The sequence below is a fragment of the Coregonus lavaretus genome, assembly GCF_964263955.1.
Source record: "Coregonus lavaretus genome assembly, chromosome: 15".
NCBI lineage: Eukaryota > Metazoa > Chordata > Actinopteri > Salmoniformes > Salmonidae > Coregonus > Coregonus lavaretus.
Window position 1 is genome coordinate 48,606,961 of NC_140002.1, and position 20,203 is coordinate 48,627,163.

The 20,203-nt window shown below is 45.4% G+C and overlaps 1 protein-coding gene across 1 annotated transcript in view; it reads right to left on the bottom strand.

Annotated features, from left to right (window-relative positions):
• The window catches only part of LOC311143169 (integrin alpha-X-like), a gene marked incomplete at its 3' end in the record, with an annotated part of 53,207 nt that overhangs the window by 14,715 nt on the left and 18,289 nt on the right, over window positions 1–20,203 (bottom strand). Inside the window, exons 14-15 of the mRNA XM_084178955.1 lie at window positions 18,522–18,722; window positions 3,175–3,305 (exon numbers count right to left, since the gene is read on the bottom strand). Of these exons, the coding sequence (XP_084035081.1) occupies window positions 3,175–3,305; window positions 18,522–18,722 (332 nt within the window). The remainder of the gene's footprint in view (window positions 1–3,174; window positions 3,306–18,521; window positions 18,723–20,203) is intronic.

The following is a 20,203-nucleotide window of genomic DNA, read 5'->3' on the forward strand; positions in this document are numbered from 1 at the left end:
GTAGGTGACCAAATACTTATTTTCCACCATAATTTGCAAATAAATTCATTAAAAATCCTACATAGTGATTTTCTGGATTTTTTTTTCTCAATTTGTCTGTCATAGTTGACGTGTACCTATGATGAAAATTACAGGCCTCTCTCATCTTTTTAAGTGGGAGAACTTGCACAATTGGTGGCTGACTAAATACTTTTTTTCCCCACTGTAATTGTTTACAGACAGATTATTTCACTGATAATTCACTGTATCACAATTCCAGTGGGTCAGAAGTTTACATACACTAAGTTGACTGTGCCTTTAAACAGCTTGGAAAATTCCAGAAAATGATGTCATGGCTTTAGAAGCTTCTGATAGGCTAATTGACATCATTTGTTTCAATTGGAGGTGTACCTGTGGATGTACAAACAATAGTACGCAAGTATAAACACCATGGGACCATGCAGCCGTTATACTGCTCAGGAAGGAGACGCGTTCTGTCTCCTAGAGATGAACATACTTTGCTGTGAAAAGTGCAAATAAATCCCAGAACAACAGCAAAGGACCTTGTGAAGATGCTGGAGGAAATAGGTACAAAAGTATCTATATCCATAGTAAAACTAATCCTATATCGACATAACCTGAAAGGCCGCTCAGCAAGGAAGAAGCCACTGCTCCAAAACCGCCATAAAAAAGCCAGACTTTGGTTTGCAACTGCACATGGGGACAAAGATCGTACTTTTTGGAGAAATGTCCTCTGGTCTGATGAAACAAAAATAGAACTGTTTGGCCATAATGACCATTGTTATGTTTGGAGGAAAAACGGGGACGCTTGCAAGCCGAAGAACACCATCCCAACTGTGAAGCACTGGGGTGGCAGCATCATGCTGTTGGGGTGCTTTGCAGCAGGAGGGACTAGTGCACTTCACAAAATAGATGGCATCATGACGAAGGAAAATATGTGGATATATTGAAGCAACATCTCAAGACATCAGTCAGGAAGTTAAAGCTTGGTCGCAAATGGGTCTTCCAAATGGACAATGACCCCAAGCATACTTCCAAAGTTCTGGCAAAATGGCTTAAGGACAACAAAGTAAAGGTATTGGAGTGGCCATCACAAGCCCTGACCTCAATCCTATAGAACATTTGTGGGCAGAACTGAAAAAGCATGTGCGAGCAAGGAGTCCTATAAACCTGACTCAGTTACACCAGCTCTGTCAGGAGGAATGGGCCAAAATTCACCCACCTTATTGTGGGAGGCTTGTGGAAGGCTACCCGAAAAGTTTGACACAAGTTAAACAATTTAAAGGCAATGCTACCAAATACTAATTGAGTGTATGTAAACTTCTGACCCACCGGGAATGTGATGGAAAAAATAAAAGCTGAAATAAATCATTCTCTCTATTATTCTGACATTTCACATTCTTCAAATAAAGTGGTGATCCTAACTGACCTAAGACAGGGAATTTTTACTAGGATTAAATGTCCGGAATTGTGAAAAACTGAGTTTAAATGTATTTGGCTAAGGTGTATGTAAACTTCCGGCTTCAACTGTACATAAGTATTCAGACCCTTTGCTATGAGACTTGAAATTGAGCTCAGGTGCATCCTGTTTCCATTGATCAACCCTTGAGATTTTTCTACAACTTGATTGGAGTCCACCTGTGGTAAATTCAATGGATTGGACATGATTTGGTAAGGCACACACCTGTCTATATAAGGTCCCACAATTGACAGTGCATGTCAGAGCAAAAACCAAGCCATGAGGTCGAAGGAATTGTCCGTAGAGCTCAGAGACAGGATTGTGTCGAGGCACAGCTCTGGGGAAGGGTACCAAAACATTTATGCAGCATTGAAGGTCCCCAAGAACACAGTGGCCTCCATCATTCTTAAATGGAAGAAGTTTGGAACCACCAAGACTCTTCCTAGAGCTGGCCGCCCGGCAAAACTAAGCAATCGGGGGAGAAGGACCTTGATCAGGGAGGTGACACCTGCTCGTCGAACATCTCATTCCAAAATCATGGGCATTAATATGGAGTTGGTACCCCTTTGCTGCTATAACAGCCTCCACTCTTCTGGGAAGGCTTTCCACTAGATGTTGGAACATTGCTGTTTGGACTTGCTTCCATTCAGCCACAAGAGCATTAGTGAGGTCGGGCACTGATGTTGGGCAATTAAGCCTGGCTTGCAGTCGGCATTCCAATTCATCCCAAAGGTGTTTGATGTAGTTGAGGTCAGGGCTCTGTGCAGGCCAGTCAAGATCTTCCACACCGATCTCGACAAACCATTTCTTTATGGACCTCGCTTTGAGCGCGGGGGCATTGTCTTGCTTAAACAGGAAAGGGCCTTCCCCAAACTGTTGCCACAAAGTTGGAAGCACAGAATAGTCTAGAATGCCATTGTATGCTGTAGCGTTACGATTTTCCTTCACTGGAACTAAGGGGCGTAGCCCGAACCATGAAAAACAGCCCCAGACCATTATACCTCCTCCACCAAACTTTACAGTTGTCACTATGCATTCGGACATGTAGCGTTCTCCTGGCATCCGCCAAACCCAGATTCTTCCGTTGGACTGCCAGATGGTGAAGCGTGATTCATCACTCCAGAGAATGCTTTTCCACTGCTCCAGAGTCCAATGGAAGCAAGCTTTACACCACTCCAGCCGACGCTTGGCATTGCACATGGTGATCATAGGCTTGTGTGCAGCTGCTCGGCCAATGGAAACCCATTTCATGAAGCTCCCGAAGAACAGTTATTGTGCTGACGTTGCTTCCAGAGGCAGTTTGGAACTCAATTATGAGTGTTCCAACCGAGGACAGACCAATTTTATGCGCTACGCGCTTCAGCAGTCCCGTTTTGTGAGCTTGTGTGGCCTACCACTTCACGGCTGAGCCGTTGTTGCTCCTTGACGTTTCCACTTCGCAACAACAGCACTTACAATTGACCGGGGCAGCTCTAGCAGGGCGTAAATTTGACGAACTGACTTGCTGGAAAGGTGACATCCTATGAAGATGCCAGGTTGAAAGTCACTGAGCTCTTTCAGTAAGGCCATTCTACTGCCAACCTGTCAGCAACGGTGTGGCTGAAATAGGCGAATCCACTAATTTGAAGGGGTGTCCACATACTTTTGTATACATAGTGTATGTAAGAATAAATTCCTTTGTGACCTTTTTTATTACTGAGTGTTTATGAACCTACCTCAGTATGAAAGCGGCTCCTTTAGCTCCCACCACCATATCAGCCAGTCCGTCTGAATTCAGATCCCCAGCAGAGTGCACCGAAACCCCAAAGAACTGCAGCCCTCTGTCACCTCTTACCCCCTGGATCCTCTGGATGGAGGGAGAGAGTGAGGGAGGGGGGGAGAGAGAGAGAGAGAGAGATAGTGGGTGGATTGTAACGAAGATGCGTAATTTAACAGGGATTTCTTAACACGCTACTAATGGGAGATTACACGGAGCTCCAAGCTAAAATAACCGTGGTTGCAATGAAAAGAACAGCGCAATAAACTAGTACACCAGCTGATCTGACACTGTCACGGTGTCAAGCCGGCTTGATACTAGACAGCAGAAATGGCAATTGTCTACGTTCACTACTCATCCTCCAATGAAGTAACCTATCAGGAACAGCGAAATTGAAATACGAAAACAATAAATTGAAGAATGACATATTACAACTGAAATACAATTATTCAACTGGAAATGTAGCCTGTCGATTACAATGATTTAGTTAACACTTTTAATTGCAGACAATTACTTAGCCAAAGTATAGCTCAATTATGCCTACACTGAGGCTACTCTTCTGCAAAAATAAAGCTATTGAAGACCAATGTAAATTAAAGTAATATGGAATGCAGCAACATGTGTGACTGGTTGCATCACGGCTTGGTATGGCAAATGCACCGACCGCAAAGCGCTACAGAGGGTATATCACTGGGGCCGAACTCCCTACCATCCAGGACCACTTGTGTGAGAGGAAGGCCCAAAAAATTGCCAAAGACTCCAGCCACCCAAGCCATAGACTGTTCACTCTACTACCGTTCGGCAAACGGTACCGGAGAATCGGCTCTCGGACCAACAGGGTCTGAGACAGCTTCTACCCCCAAGCCATAAGACTGCGAGAATGGCAGCGGAAGGGATGGCCGCCATTTTACGGACTCCTGACCAATTGTGCAAATTTGTATATTTTAGTCGTACATAATGTTTCCGCCATCGTTTCTTATGTCCGAAAAGAGCTTCTGGACATCAGAACAGCGATTACTCACCTCAAACTGGACGAGGTTTTGTTCTTTAATGAGTCGGATGCGAAGGATATACTGCTCCTCCCAGACCAGGCCCAAATCCCCGTCATTCGTATGAAGAGGAGACGCCAATACAGAGGTCGAAGAGCTGGATGCCTGGCCAGACTGTGTCGGCGAGTGGATAATCCGCCTTTACCCTTCGTTCTACTGGCGAACGTGCAATCACTGGAGAATAAACTGGATGAGCTCCGTTCGAGACTATCCTATCAACGGGACGTTAAAAACTGTAATATCCTATGTTTCACCGAGTCGTTGCTGAACAGGAACATTAATAATATACAGGTGAGTTCTGTGCATCGGCAAGACAGAACAGCAGCCTCCGGTAAGATCTCATCAATCTACACACAATACCTCATAATGACAAAGCGAAAACAGGTTTTTAAAAATGTTTGCAAATGTATGAAAACAGAAATACCTTATTTACATAAGTATTCAGACCCTTTGCTATGAGACTCGAAATTGAGCTCAGGTGCATCGTGTTTCCATTGATCATCCTTGAGATGTTTCTACAACTTGATTGGAGTCCACCTGTGGTAAATTCAATGGATTGGACATGATTTGGTAAGGCACACACCTGTCTATATAAGGTCCCACAACTGACAGTGCATGTCAGAGCAAAAACCAAGCCATGAGGTCGAAGGAATTGTCCGTAGAGCTCCGAGACAGGATTATGTCGAGGCACAGATCTGGGGAAGGGTACCAAAACATTTATGCAGCATTGAAGGTCCCCAAGAACACATCGGCCTCCATCATTCTTAAATGGAAGAAGTTTGGAACCACCAAGACTCTTCGTAGAGCTGGCCGCCCGGCCAAACTGAGCAATCGGGGAGAAGGGCTTTGGTCATTGAGGTGACCAAGAACCCGATGGTCACTCTGACAGAGCTGCAGAGTTCCTCTGGAGCCCGGACTAGAACCCGATCTAACATCTCTGGAGAGACCTGAAAATAGCTGTGCAGCGATGCTCCCCTTCCAACCTGACAGAGTTTGAGAGGATCTGCAGAAAATAATGGGAGAAACTCCCCAAATACATGTGTGCCAAGCTTGTAGCATCATACCCAAGAAGACTATAGGCTTTAATCGCTGCCAAAGCTGCTTCAACAAAGTACTGAGTGAAGGGTCTGAATACATATGTAAATATAATATTTTCAGTTTTTTATTCTTAATACATTAGCAAACATTTCTAAACTGTTTTTGCTTTGTCATTATCGGGTATTGTGTGTAGATTGATGAGGATTTTAAAAAAAAATAAGGCTGGAACATAATAAAATGTGGAAAGAGTCAAGGGGTCTGAATACTTTCTGAATGCACTGTATATGGGAGGAAGTCTCAAGGTTTTGCTCGCTTGAATTGGAGTACCTCATGATAAAGCCATAAGCAAACAAGAGGCGGTGCTCCTAGTGCCCTGGGACTTTAATGCAGAAAAACTGATATCCATTTTACCTCATTTCTACCAGCATGTGACATGTGCATCTAGAGGGAAAAAAAACTACAACACCTTTACTCCACACACAGAGATGCGTACAAAGCTCTCCCTCGCCCTCCATTTGGCAAATCCGACCGTAACTCTATACTCCTGATTCATGCTTACAAGCAAAAACTCAAACAGGAAGTACCAGTGACGTGCTCAATACAGAAGTGGTCCGATGAAACGGATGCTAAGCTACAGGACTGTTTCGCTAGCATAGACTGGAATATGTTCCGGGATTCATGCGATGGCATTGAGGAGTATACCACATCAGTCACCGGCTTCATTAATAAATGCATCGACGACGTCGTCCCCACAGTGACCATACGAACAAAGTGCATTCAGAAAGTATTCACACCCCTTGACTTTTTCCACATTTTGTTGTGTTACAGCCTGAATTTAAAATGGATTAAATGTATATATTTTGTCACTGGCCTACACACAATACCCCGTAATGTTAAAGTGGATTTTAAACAAATTAATACAAAATGAAAAGCTGAAATGTCTTGAGTCAATAAGTATTCAACCCCTTTGTTATGGCAAGCCTAAAGTTCAGGAGTAAAGATTTGCTTAACAAGTCACATAATAAGTTGCATGGACTCACTCTGTGTGCAATAATAGTGTTTAACAAGATTTTTTTATGACTACCTCATCTCTGTACCCCACACACACAATTAGCTGTAAGGTCCCTCAGTCGAGCAGTGAATTTCAAACACAGATTCAACCAGAAAGACCAGGGAGGTTTTGCAATGCCTCGCAAAGAGATGGTAGATGTGTAAAAAGCAGACATTGGATATCCCTTTGGGCATGGTGAAGTTATTAATTACACTTTGGATGGTGTATCAATACACCCAGTCACTCCAAAGATACAGGCGTCCTTCCTAACTCAGTTGCTGGTCAGGAAGGAAACCGTTCAGCGATTTCACCATGAGGCCACAGTTACAGAGTTTAATGGCTCTGATAGGAGAAAACTGAGGATGGATCAACAACATTGTAGTTACTCCACAATACTAACCTAATTGACAGAGTGAAAAGAAGGAAAACAAAATATTCCAAAACATGCATCCTGTTTGCAAAAAGGCATTAAAGTAATACTGCAAAAAAAATACTGCAAAGCAATTCACTTTTTTTATTATCTTTGGGGCAAATCCAATACCACGCATTACTGAGTACCATGCTCCATATTTTCAAGCATAGAGGTGGCTGCATCGTGTTATGGGTATGCTTGTAATCACTGCCAAAGGTGCTTCTACAAAGTATTGACTCAGGGTTGTGAATATTTATGTAAATTTGATATTTCAATTTCAATTTCAATTTCAATAAATGTCCAACAATAAAAATAAATCAGTTTGTCATTATGGGGTATTGTGTGTATATTTAATTTATATATTTAATCCATTGTGAATTTGTTGTGGAAATTAATCACTATACTTTATTAAAAATCAAAGTTCTTACAGAGTTTTTGTTGAATCAAGATTTACTTTATTGAATTTCAATAAAAGGAAGCTGGTCTGCAGAGTAGCCTCCCTTTTTTCTCTCTCTCCCCCAGTTATATAGCCCATCCACCTCTCTTCTAGCTCAAAATCCCTCCCTCTTCAGTTTCCCGCTCTTTATCACTCTGCCCACTTCCTTTGTCTCTGAGGGCGGCTAAATTCGACTTTTATTATGTTCAGAATCACATAGTACTACAATCAATCACTCCCCTGTCTTGCAGAAACACTCATGTTTAGTTTAAACATGACAGGGCCCTAAATCCTTGAAACATACACAAACCCCACCATCATGCTGTAATTTATCAAGAAGTTAGCCGAGGAGAGACAAAGGTCTAGCCCAAACTGCATTCAACCCTGGTGCCGCTCCCTTCACTGTGTTTGAAGAGAGAAACAAAAGGCCACAAGCTAGTTTCAGTCTCTGATAAGACAGCCATGGATTTAAGTAAGAGTGAGCAATTTGACCCTAGGTCAGATTCCCTCTTTAGCCCCCACAAACACACAATTAAATTATCCAATTAAATTCCTGGCCCCGTAACAAAGAATTCTAACTCTATGTTTGTGATTAACCCAGTTTTATCTCATAGTCCACTAAAAATACACATCAAATTCTGTCTGTAACACAACAAAATGTGGACTAAGTCAAGGGGTATGAATACTTTCTGAAGGTACTGTACATTTGGCCAATGTCACAGTTGTCCCGCCCTCTCAAAAATAAATCACACCTGTGAGTCGAGGTATAATTATGGGCAACGATACCTCTAGAATTAAGATCATGGTCTTCATTAGAAACCAAGTTCAGCACTGTGGAAGGCTGCACTACCTTCAGCATCGGGACCAGCCGAAGACAGCACCACAGATCTGTTGGTTCCTCTCTCTTGTCCTAGGTTCCTGCCTTTCTAGGGAGTTTTTCCTAGCCACCATGCTTCTGCATTGCTTGCTGTTTGGGGTTTTAGGCTGGGTTTCTGTATAGCACTTTGTGTCATCTGCTGATGTAAAAAGAGCTTTATAAATACATTTGATTGATTCAACACCAGACCAGCCAAAGACAGCACCACAGCTCTGCTCACCCAACACACCGGTGCAGGATTACTAATCAGCACACCTGCAAGGCATTCCCTAATCAACTGACTGGCACAATAGTGCAGGCTGGACCTCACTAAGTGGAGCAGTTAGGAAGACATAGCCACTGCATGCCTACTCTCCCACTTACACTGTGTTTCTCTCTCTCCTTCCACAGACTCCTCAGGAGAGTTATGGAATCTGCAAGTGAGGCCACGCCGCCGGCACAAGAGACTACAGATGGCCGCCATCTTTAACCACCCTCTTGCCTGAACAGCTTGTAGACTAGAATGCCAGAGACACTAAAAGCTAAAGTAAAAGCCTCTGAAACTTGAACTCTTTTGTTGTGTGTTTACTCATTGCTGCTTGTGTAGTCGGGCACACCCCACTCTTCCCGACATGTGGAGAATGCGGGCATCTGAGTAAACAACTTTTTTTGCCCCCTTTCTTTTTGCACAAGAGTGGAACCGTGTCTAATCCTTGAGTTGGAAACTTGGAAAACATGCTGGGACAACTCATAAATCTTCATGGAGTCAGCCAACAGACCTCCAATACCATGTTAGAAGGCATGGCCGGGCTCACACAACAAATAACCCGCCTCACAGGTTCCCTGGAAGCTCAAAGGCGGCCTGTTGGAGCAGCTGTGGGTCCGGTCCCTGTTCCCTCACCAGCCAGTAAGGCCAGTGAGATCCTCACTAAGATGACTGATCCTGATGACCCAGAGGTCTATCTCTTGACATTTGTGAGAGTGGCAGAGTGAGATTATGAGACTGGACGACATGGTCAGCTCTTTTAGCCCCATATCTCACAGGAGAGATGCAACAAGCCTATCAGGATCTGTGGGGCATTAGAGGCCAATAACTATGACCGTTTGAAGGAGGAGATCCTAAGCAGATCAGGGCTCAACCCCTTTGCCAGTGCCCAATGGTTCAGAACCTGGGAATGCCAAGCTGGCCAGGCACCCTGGGCTCAATTATACCACCTAAGGTGGCTTGGGAAAGGCAAAGTTGTCCTGGACCAGTTTATGAGAGGCCTTCCCTATGATCTGCCACCCAACAATGACCTCAGATTTACCAGGACATTATTCAGCTAGTGCAAAAGTTGGAGGCCTCAAAAGATGCACTTAAGTCAAACAAACATGAACGACCACCTATGAAGAAACAACCTGACACACAACCTTTTTCCCTCAAGAAAATATGAGCCTCCCAAAACAGCCGCTTACTTCCCAGCCAGAGAGGAGCGACGTAATATTGTCTGGTGCAGAAAATGTGAGGCCAACTAACATGAGCCAATGCCTACAGACCCAGGGGTGACCAGATTCCCTGCTCCCTTCCTATATGCAAATTCATCCAACCTGCCTTGAACCTCCCCTTATGACACAAGTTGTATAGCAGTGGAGGCTGCTGAGGGGAGGATGGCTCACAATAATGTCTGGAACAGAGCAAATGGAATGGCATCAAATACATGGAAACCATGCGTTTGTTGTATTTGATACCATTCCACTTATTCCACTCCAGCCATTACCACAAGCCCGTCCACCCCAGTTAAGGTGCCACCAATCGCCTGTGCTGTATAGACGGGTTGGTTGTTTTGCAACAAAACCGACGCATGCACACCTGTCAGACCTTTGCCACCTGTCAGACCTGAGAGTTGAGGTAAGTGAGGTACCCGCTCGCCAGTATCTAGTGCGGGTGGGCTCCCATAACCTACTGGCTCTCTTGGACTCTGGCAGTGCCGTCACCCTAATACGGCCAGAATGGATTCCTGTAGGGTCTCTTTGAAACAGAATTTATGACCCCTCTGCTCCTAGGTCAAAACTGCCCGGGATTTGACATAGTCTTTGAGGCTTCTGGGGTAAGCAAAAATTCATTTCGCACTACCTCTGCTCTTTACCACACTCATAGACCCAAGCCTTTGCTGCCTGTTCAGCAGGGGTAATATACTAAAAACCATTCTCGCCAGCAGAGGTCAGTGAAGGTGCTGCTGGGTGATGCCACACAACCAGACCAGCCTGATGACAGCGGAGATCCCGCTGATGTGGAAGGTGAGCCCCTCCTTCATATCAATGACTTCTCAGTTCTGTTACAGGGCTGTTTCGGTGATGCCCAACTGAGAGACCAAAACCTTGCAAGGACCCTAGGAAGGGTCCAGGAGGTGGATGGTAAAGCCCTGGGAGACCGGCCTTTGGTGACTCCTTACTTTTCCCTTCGTCAAGGGCTACTCTATTGGGTTACAGAAGTAGGCAAAGACCTTGTGTCCTAGCTCCTAGTGCCCAAAGTGTATGTTCCAGTTGTTCTCCAGATGGCCCACTCTCACGTCTTGGCCACTCATCTGGGTGAGGAAAAGACAAGGGAACGAATCCTACAGAAGTTTTACTGGCCCTAATCTAGATGGCTGTCGCACGTTACTGTCGGAGGTGTCAAACCTGTCAGCATACCCGAGCTCCTCTCATTCTGCTACTCATCATTGAGTCCCCATTTTGATAGGATAGGGATAGATCTAGTTGGACCTCTTCCAAAATGTTGGCGAGGATACTGACATATCCTGGTGGTGGTAGACTATGCCACCAGGTACCCGGAGGCGATTCCCCTGCAATCCATCACCACCAAGGCCATAGCCAAGGAGTTGGTACATATGTTCGCCAGGGTGGGCCTTCTAGAGAAATCCATATGTGGGAGCTGGTCCCTTGGCTAATGCTGGACCCCACGACACACCTCCCCCTCTCTTGGACGTCGAGGGGGGCCCGGCGTACTCCGTCCACAGCCTGTTGGACTCACGGCGTCGTGGGGGCCTTCTCCAGTACCTGGTCGACTGGGAGGGGTACGGTCCCGAAGAGCGGTGCTGAGTTCCGGTGCGGGACGTCCTGGATCGTTCTCTCATTCGGGACTTCCACAGGCGTCGTCCTAACCAACCCGCACCGCGTCTCCGGGGTCGTCCCCAACGTCGGTGGCGCCCCACTAAAGGAGCAGCCTTCGCTTTGGCTCCCCCTCCTGTCCAGCTCAGGCATTCCGCGCCGCCAGCCTTCGATCTGCTGCCGAACCTACTGCTGGCAAATGCCCTTCACTCATCAACCCCAGACTCTCGTCATCATTACACACACACCTGGTTCCAATCCCCACTCTATCACTGTATATATACTCCCTCTGCCATTTGTCTTTGTCGGTCATTGTATATGTTACTTGTCTGCCTGAGAGGATCTCTCCTACTATTTCCTGAGTCCTTTATATTTTGCACTTTGGGTTCGCCCTGTGCTTGTTTGTTTATGAAGATATATTTTGAGCACAACAGCGTTTGGGTTTCGTCCCGCTTTGATCTATGGTGCTTAAATAAATTCAGTAGTTCTAAACCTGCGACTGCCTCCTGCCTACTCCTCTCTACACCTGTGACAACTACTTTAATGATTTATTTCATTGCCAAGATTAGCAAACTTAGCCAGCAACAAATGCTGACACCACATCCAAGTATATCTGACCAAATTATGAAAGACAAGAATTGTAATTTTGAATTCCTTAAAGTGAGTGTGGAAGAGGTGAACAAATAACAAATTGACAACAGACTTTCGGCATGCTTATAGGGAAGGACATTCAACAAGCACAGCACTTACACAAATGACTGATGATTGGCTGAGAGAAATTGATAATAAAAAGATTGTGGGGGTTGTTTTGTTAGACTTCAGTGCGGCTTTTGACATTATCGATCATAGTCTGCTGCTGGAAAAACATATGTGTTATGGCTTTATATCCCCTGCTATATTGTGTATAAAGAGTTACCTGTCTAACAGAACACAGAGTGTGTTCTTTAATGGAAGCCTCTCCAACATTACATTTACATTTTTACATTTACATTTTAGTCATTTAGCAGACGCTCTTATCCAGAGCGACTTACAGGAGCAATTAGGGTTAAGTGCCTTGCTCAAGGGCACATTTACGTCATTTAGCAGACGCTCTAATCCAGAGCGACTCACAAATTGGTGCATTCACCCTATAGCCAGTGGGAAAACCACTTCACAATTTTTTTTTTTGGGGGGGGGGGGGGGGGGGGGTAGAAGGATTACTTTATCCTATCCCAGGTAATCCTTAAAGAGGTGGGGTTTCAAATGTCTCCGGAAGGTGGTGAGTGACTCCGCTGTCCTGGCGTCGTGAGGGTGCTTGTTCCACCATTGGGGTGCCAGAGCAGCGAACAGTTTTGACTGGGCTGAGCGGGAACTATGCTTCCGCAGAGGAAGGGGAGCCAGCAGGCCAGAGGTGGATGAACGCAATGCCCTCGTTTGGGTGTAGGGACTGATCAGAGCCCGAAGGTACAGAGGTGCCGTTCCCCTCACTGCTCCATAGGCAAGCACCATGGTCTTGTAATCCAGGTAGAATCAGGAATTCCTCAGGGCAGCTGTCTAGGCCCCTTACTTTTTTCAATCTTTACTAACGACATTACTCAACACTATACACGTCAGCTACTACAGCGACTGAAATGACTGCAACACTTAACAAAGAGCTGCAGTTAGTTTCAAAATGGGTGGCAAGGAATAACTTAATCCTAAATATTTCAAAAATGAAAAGCATTGTATTTGGGACAAATCATTCACTAAACCCTAAACCTCAACTAAATATTGTATTAAATAATGTGGAAATTGAGCTAGTTGAGTTGACTAAACTGCTTGGAGTAACCCTGGATTGTAAACTGTCATGGTCAAAACATATTGATACAACAGTAGCTAAGATGGGGAGAAGTCTGTCCATAATAAAACGCTGCTCTACCTTCTTAACAGCACTATCAACAAGTCAGGTCCTACAGGCTCTAGTTTTGTCGCACCTGGACTACTGTTCAGTCGTGTGGTCAGGTGCCACAAAAAGGGACATTTGGCTCGGAAAACAGGGCAGCACGGCTGGCCATTGGCTGTACACAGAGAGCAAACATTAATAATATGCATGTCAATCTCTCCTGGCTCAAAGTGGAGGAGAGATTGACTTCATCACTACTTGTATTTGTGAGAGGTATTGACATGTTGAAAGCATTGTGCTGTCTGTTTAAACAACTAGCACACAGCTCAGACACCCATGCATACCCCACAAGACATGCCACCAGAGATCCCTTCACAGTCCCCAAGTCCAGAACAGACTATGGGAGGCGCACAGTACTACATAGAGCCATGACTACATGGAACTCTATTCCACATCAGGTAACTGATGCAAGCAGTAGAATCAGATTTTAAAAACTGATACAAATACACCTTATGGAACAGTGGGGACTGTGAAGCAACACAAACATAGGCACAGACACATGCATACACACATGATAACATACGCACTATACACACACGTACACATGGATATTATGTTGTAGATATGTGGTAGTGGAGTAGGGGCCTGAGGGGGCACACTTAGTATGTTGTGAAATCTGTTATGAATGTATTGTAATGTTATTAAAATTCTATAACTGCCTTAATTTTGCCTTGGCAGCAGCTAATGGGGATCCATAATAAATATAAATACACAAGGATGTGTGAGTTGGATGCCATAGAGGAGTCAAAACGGCCATCCTCATTGTCCTAGTATCCAAGCCAGATGGTACACTGAACTTCTACAACGACTTCCGACGACTTAGAGGTGAGTTCAACTCCCATCGCATGCCAAGGGCTGATGAGCTCAGAGTGGCTTCGACGAGCTCACTATATCACCACCCTAGACCTTACCAAAGGGTGCTGGCAGGTCCCACTTACTGCCTCTGCCCATGAGAATACTGCCTTCTCCTCACCTGATGGGCTCTTCCAGTACAATGTTCTTCCTTTTGGCTTTCACAGGGCCCCAGACACCTTTCAAAGGCTGGTGGACATTGTCCTACGGCCACATCGGGACTTTGGTGCGGCCTAACTGGACGATGTGGTAATCCATTCGGAGATCTGGGAAGACCACTTGGAGAAGATAGGCCGTGTCTTGGGTTCTCTCCGACAGTCAGGCCTGACAGCCAACCCAAAGAAATGCTACATTTCACAGAGTGAGGCGCAATACCTTGGATACACCATTGGTCGAGGACTCATCAAACCAAATGAGAAGAAGGTTGAGACAATCCATAACTGGCCTTATCCAACCACCAAGACTCAGGTGAGGGCTCGGAGCTAAAAGGGGGGGCGGGGCATGGGCATAGGTGTGGCTGAAGGACTCCCACTGCAGCACCATGGACAGAGCCACCCACCTCAGCACAGGAGGCAGGTGCGCTCACTTCAGCACCATGGACAGCGGCACTGGATGCAGCACGATGGACAGCAGCAAACCGTTCAGCACTGTGGAAGGCTGCACTACCTTCACCAAACTGGAAGTCTTCCGACTGGAAAGACAGTACTGTGCAATATCGAAGAGCACTCACTGCCGCTCGATCATCCTATTTTTCCCACCTAATTGAGGAGAATAAGAACAATCCAACATTTATTTTCGATACTGTTGCAAAGCTAACTAAAAAGCAGCATTCCCCAAGAGAGGATGGCTTTCACTTCAGCAGCGATGAATTCATTAACTTCTTAATGAAGATCTTAATTAAGATCATGATCATTAGAAATAAAATTACGGACTCCTCTTTGTATCTGCGTATTTCTCCAAAGCTCAGTTGTCCTGAGTCTGCACAGAACTGTCAGGACCTAAGATCAATGGAGACACACATTTTTAAATCCTGTATCTCTTGACACATTCATGAAAATAGTCATGGCCTCTAAACCGTCAAGCTGCATACTGGACCCTATTCCAACTGAACTACTGAAAGAGTTACTTCCTGTGCTAGGCCCTCCTATGTTGAACATAATAAATGGCTCAATATCCTCCCAATGTGTACCAAACTCACTAAATGTGGCAGTAATAAAGCCTCTCTTGAAAAAGCCAAACCAGGACCAGAACATTTTTTAAAAAACTATCGGCCTATATTGAATCTCCCATTCCTCTAAAACATTTTTTTTTTAAACTGTTGCACAGCAACTCACTGCCTTCCTGAAGACAAAATAATGTATACGAAACGCTTCAGTCTGGTTTTAGACCCCATCATAGCACTAAGACTGCACTCGTGAAGGTGGTAAATTACCTTTTAATGGCGTCAGACCAAGGCACTGCATCTGTCCTCGTGCTCCTAGACCTTAGTTTTGGTTTAGATTTTATCCGTCAGAAAGATATAAGTTAATCTCTGTGGATGGTTTGTCCTCTGACAAATCAATTGTACGTTTCGGTGTTCCTCAAGATTCCGTTTTAGGACTTCTATTGTTTTCACTATATATTCTGCCTCTCAGTGATGTCATTCAAAAACACAATGTCAACTCTGGACCCTGATCTCTCTCTTGATGAACATATCAAGAATATTTCAAGGACAGCTTTTTTCCATTTTTGTAATATTACAAAAATCTGAAACCTTTTGTCCAAAAATTATGCAGAATTCATGCTTTTGTCACTCCTAGATTAGACTACGGCAATGCTCTACTCTCCGGCTATCCGGATAAAGCATTAAAAAAACGTCAGTTTGTGCTAAACATGGCTGCTAGAATCTTGACTAGAACCAAAATGTGATCATATTACTCCAGTGCTAGCCTCTCTACACTGGCTTCCTGTTAAGGCTAGGGCTGTCCCTAGAATTTCTAAGCAAACAGCTGGAGGCAGGGCTTCTCCAATTGAGCTCAATTTTTATGGAATGGTCTGCCTACCCATGTGAGAGACACAGACTCGGTCTCAACCTTTAAGTCTTTACTGAAGACTCATCTCTTCAGTAGGTCCTATGATTGAATGTAGTCTGGCCCAGGGGTGCGAAGGTGAACGGCAAGGCACTGGAGCGATGAACCGCCCTTGCTGTCTCTGCCTGGCCGACTGCCCTCTCTCCACTGGGATTCTCTGCCTCTGACCCTATTGCGGGAGCTGAGTCACTGGCTTACTAGTGCACTTCCATGCCGTCCCTAGGAGGGGTGCGTCACTTGAGTGGGTTGAGTCACTGATGTGATCTTCTTGTCCGTTTTTGAGCCCTCTCGGACTCGTGCAGTGGAGGAGATCTTCGTGGGCTATGCTCAGCCTTGTCTCAGCGTAGGAAGTTGGTGGTCTGTTGATATCCCTCTAGTGGTGTGGGGGCTGTACTTTGGCAAAGTGGGTGGGGTTACATCTTGCCTGGTTGGCCCTGTCTGGGGGTATCTCAGCCTCCAGTATCTATGCTGAAATAATCTATGTGCCGGGGGGCTAGGGTCAGTCTGTTATATCTGGTGTTATTCCCCCGTTTTATCTGGTGTCCTGTGTGAATTTAAGTATGCTCCCTTTAATTCTCCCTCTCTCCCTCCCGGAGGACCTGAGCCCTAGGACCATGCCTCAGGACTATACCCAGTCCACCTGGTCGTGCTGCTGCTCCAGTTTCAACTGTTCTGCTTGCGACTATGCAACTCTGACCTGTTCACCTGACGTGCTACATTGTCCCGGACCTGCTGTTTTCGACTCTCTTTCTCTCTCTCTACCGCACCTGCTGTCTCGACCTCTGAATGCTCGGCTATGAAAAGCCAACTGACATTTACTCCTGAGGTACTGACCTGTTGCAACCTCTACAACCACTGTGATTATTATTTGACCCTGCTGGTCATCTATGAACGTTTGAAAATCTTGAAGATGGCCACGTACTCTTATAATCTCCACCTGGCACAGCCAGAAGAGGACTGGCCATCCCTCAGAGCCTGGTTCCTCTCTAGGTTTCCTCCTAGGTTCTTGCCTTTCTAGGGAGTTTTTACTAGCCACCATGCTTCTACATCTGCATTGCTTGCTGTTTGGGGTTTTAGGCTGGGTTTCTGTATAGCACTTTGTGTCATCTGCTGAAGTAAAAAGTGCTTTATAAATACATTTGATTGATTCAGCACCAGGCCAGCCAAAGACAGCACCACAGCTCTGCTCACCCAACACACCGGTGCAGGATTACTAATCAGCACACCTGCAAGGCATTCCCTAATCAACTGACTGGCACAAGAGTGCAGGCTGGACCTCTCTCAAGTGGAGCAGTTAGGAAGACACAGCCACAGTGTGCCGACTCTCCACTAACACTGTGTTTTGCTGTCCTTCCACAGACTCCTCAGAAGGAGAGTTATGGACTCAGTCATTGAGGCCACGCAGCCAACGCAAGAGACTACAGGTGGCCTGCCATCTTTAACCACCCTCTTGCCTGAACGGCTTGTGGACTAGAACGCCACAGACAATTAAAGCTAAAGCATCTGAAACTTGAACTTTTTTGTTGTGTTTACTCATTGCCGCTTGTGTAGTCGGGCACACCCCACTCTTCTCGACACCATGTCTTGTTTTGAGGTGTTTTGACTGATGTCAGGTTAATGCTAATATGGCTAAAATTCGCTAGCTAGCTAACCAACAACTGTAACGATGTATTTGGGAGACAAGTGCTCATTGTGCAAATGTATCTATGTTTTCAATAAATATTGGAGACAAAATATAGTTTACATGTTGTCAACAATCTAAGCCAACCCTGTCTGTTTTGCCCCATAGTTGTGCATGCGTCGGTTTTGTTGCAAAACAACCAACCCGTCTATACAGCACAGGCGATTGGTGGCACCTTCACTGGGGAGGACGGGCTTGTGGTAATGGCTGGTGTGGAATAAGTGGAATGGTATCAAATACAACAAACGCATGGTTTCCATGTATTTGATGCCATTCCATTTGCTCTGTTCCAGACATTATTGTGAGCCATCCTCCCCTCAGCAGCCTCCACTGCTATACAGCTTCTGTCATAAGGGGAGGTTCAAGGCAGGTTGGATGAATTTGCATATAGGAAGGGAGCAGGGAATCTGGTCACAATGCGGATGCAGTGGGCAGCTAGAGACATTTTATTATCATATGTAGACGCAACAAATCTTGATCGGATCATCTTGATTGGATGACGACAACCACATGTTAATGCAAGGTGTAACCACGGCTTAAGAGTAAACCCCCGACATCCGCTTTAGGGAGAGGTAAATCGGTGGCCTATAGTGGTTGCAACTGAGATCAGCAGTGCGGGTGATTTTAGCGTCTATTGCTGGTTTAACGAGAGGTCAGCTGGTGATAATCTAGAGACAAGTGCTCATTGTCGATGGTTGCAGTTGTCCCTGTGTGTTATGGGGATGCAGTGTTTAGAACAGAATAATATAACATAATAAAAGTCAGAGGTTGACACAAAAACCAATATACAAAATACATGCAAGCCGTTTGCTTCTTTAGACAGAAACAAAGAGGGCTGTCTATTTAGTACTGACCTGACTGTATTTGGCCTGTATGCCCCAAGGGCGTCCCAGGAAGATGTAAACACTCCCCTGTCCTCTGTTCTCCAGTGGGGCTCCTACAGCCAGCTCCGGCACCCCGTCCCCGTTCAGGTCTGGACAGGCAGACAGAGACGTCCCAAACTGACCATGGACATTCCCCTGGACTCCACGCAGGGTGAGGGAGCAGTTGGGTGTCTAGAATTGAATCAAATCGAATTCAGGTAGGCATCCGCAAACTAAGGAAGTAGGAGGGGTGATCAATAACAGCAATCCAGTGATACGGCTTACATTTACATTTTAGTCATTTAGCAGACGCTCTTATCCAGAGCAATTTACAGTTAGTGAGTGCATACATTTTCATTCTGGCCCCCCGTGGGAATCGAACCCACAACCCTGGCGTTGCAAACGCCATGCTCTACCAACTGAGCTACACGGGCTTACACAAGGAAAAAGTCCCAAATTGATTGAATTGGCAGCAGTAGGGTGGCTGAGGGGGTATAACGCAATTTGATACAGTTTCTCGAAGTCAAACTAACTATGACCAAAAAAATTGTGAAATGACTCATGATAATACAAATGACAAGGAACTGATATACAATCAATTCGGAAATTATTCAGAGCCCTTGAATTTTTCCACATTTTGTTACGTTACAGCCTTATTCTAAAATTGATTAAATCGTTTTTCCCCTCATCAATCTACACACAATACCCCATAATGACAAAGCAAAAACAGGTTTTTAGAAATCTTTGCAAATGTATTACAAATAAAAAACTGAACTATCACAATTACATAAGTATTCAGACCCTTTACTCAGTACTTTGTTGAAGCACCTTTAGCAGCGATTACAGCATAGAGTCTTCTTGGGTATGACGCTACAAGCTTGGCACACCTGTATTTGAGGAGTGTCTCCCATTCTTCTCTGCAGATCCTCTCAAGCTCTGTCAGGTTGGATGGGGAGCATTGCTGCACAGCTATTTTCAGGTCTGTCCAGAGATGTTAGATCGGGTTCAAGTCTAGCTGGGCCACTCAAGGACATTCAGAGACATGTCCCGAAGTCAGTCCTGTGTTGTCTTGGCTGTGTGCTTAGAGTATTTGTCCTGTTGGAAGGTGAACCTTCGCCCCAGTCTGAGGTCCTGAGCAGGTTTTCATCAATGATCTCTCTGTACTTTGCTCCGTTCATCTTTCTCTTGATCCTGACTAGTCTCCTAGTCCCTGCCCCTGAAAAACATCCCCACCGCATGATGCTGCCACCACCATGCTTCACCGTAGGGATGGTGCCAGGTTTCCTCCAGACGTGACACTTGGCATTCAGGTCAAAGAGTTTATATTCAGTTTCATCAGACCAGAGAATCTTGTTTCTCATGGTCTGAGAGTCCTTTAGGTGCCTTTTGGCAAACTCCAAGCGGGCTGTCATGTGCCTTTTACTGAGGAGTGGCTTCCGTCTGGCCACTCTACCATAAAGGCCTGATTGGCGGAGTGCTGCAGAAATGGTTGTCCTTCTGGAAGGTTCTCTCATCTCAACAGAAGAACTCTGGAGCTCTGTCAGAGTGACCATCGGGTTCTTGATCACCTCCCTGACCAAGGCCCTTCTCCCCCGATTGCTCAGTTTGGCCAGGTGGCCAGCTCTAGGAAGAATGTTGGTGGTTCCAAACTTCTTCCATTTAACAATGATGGA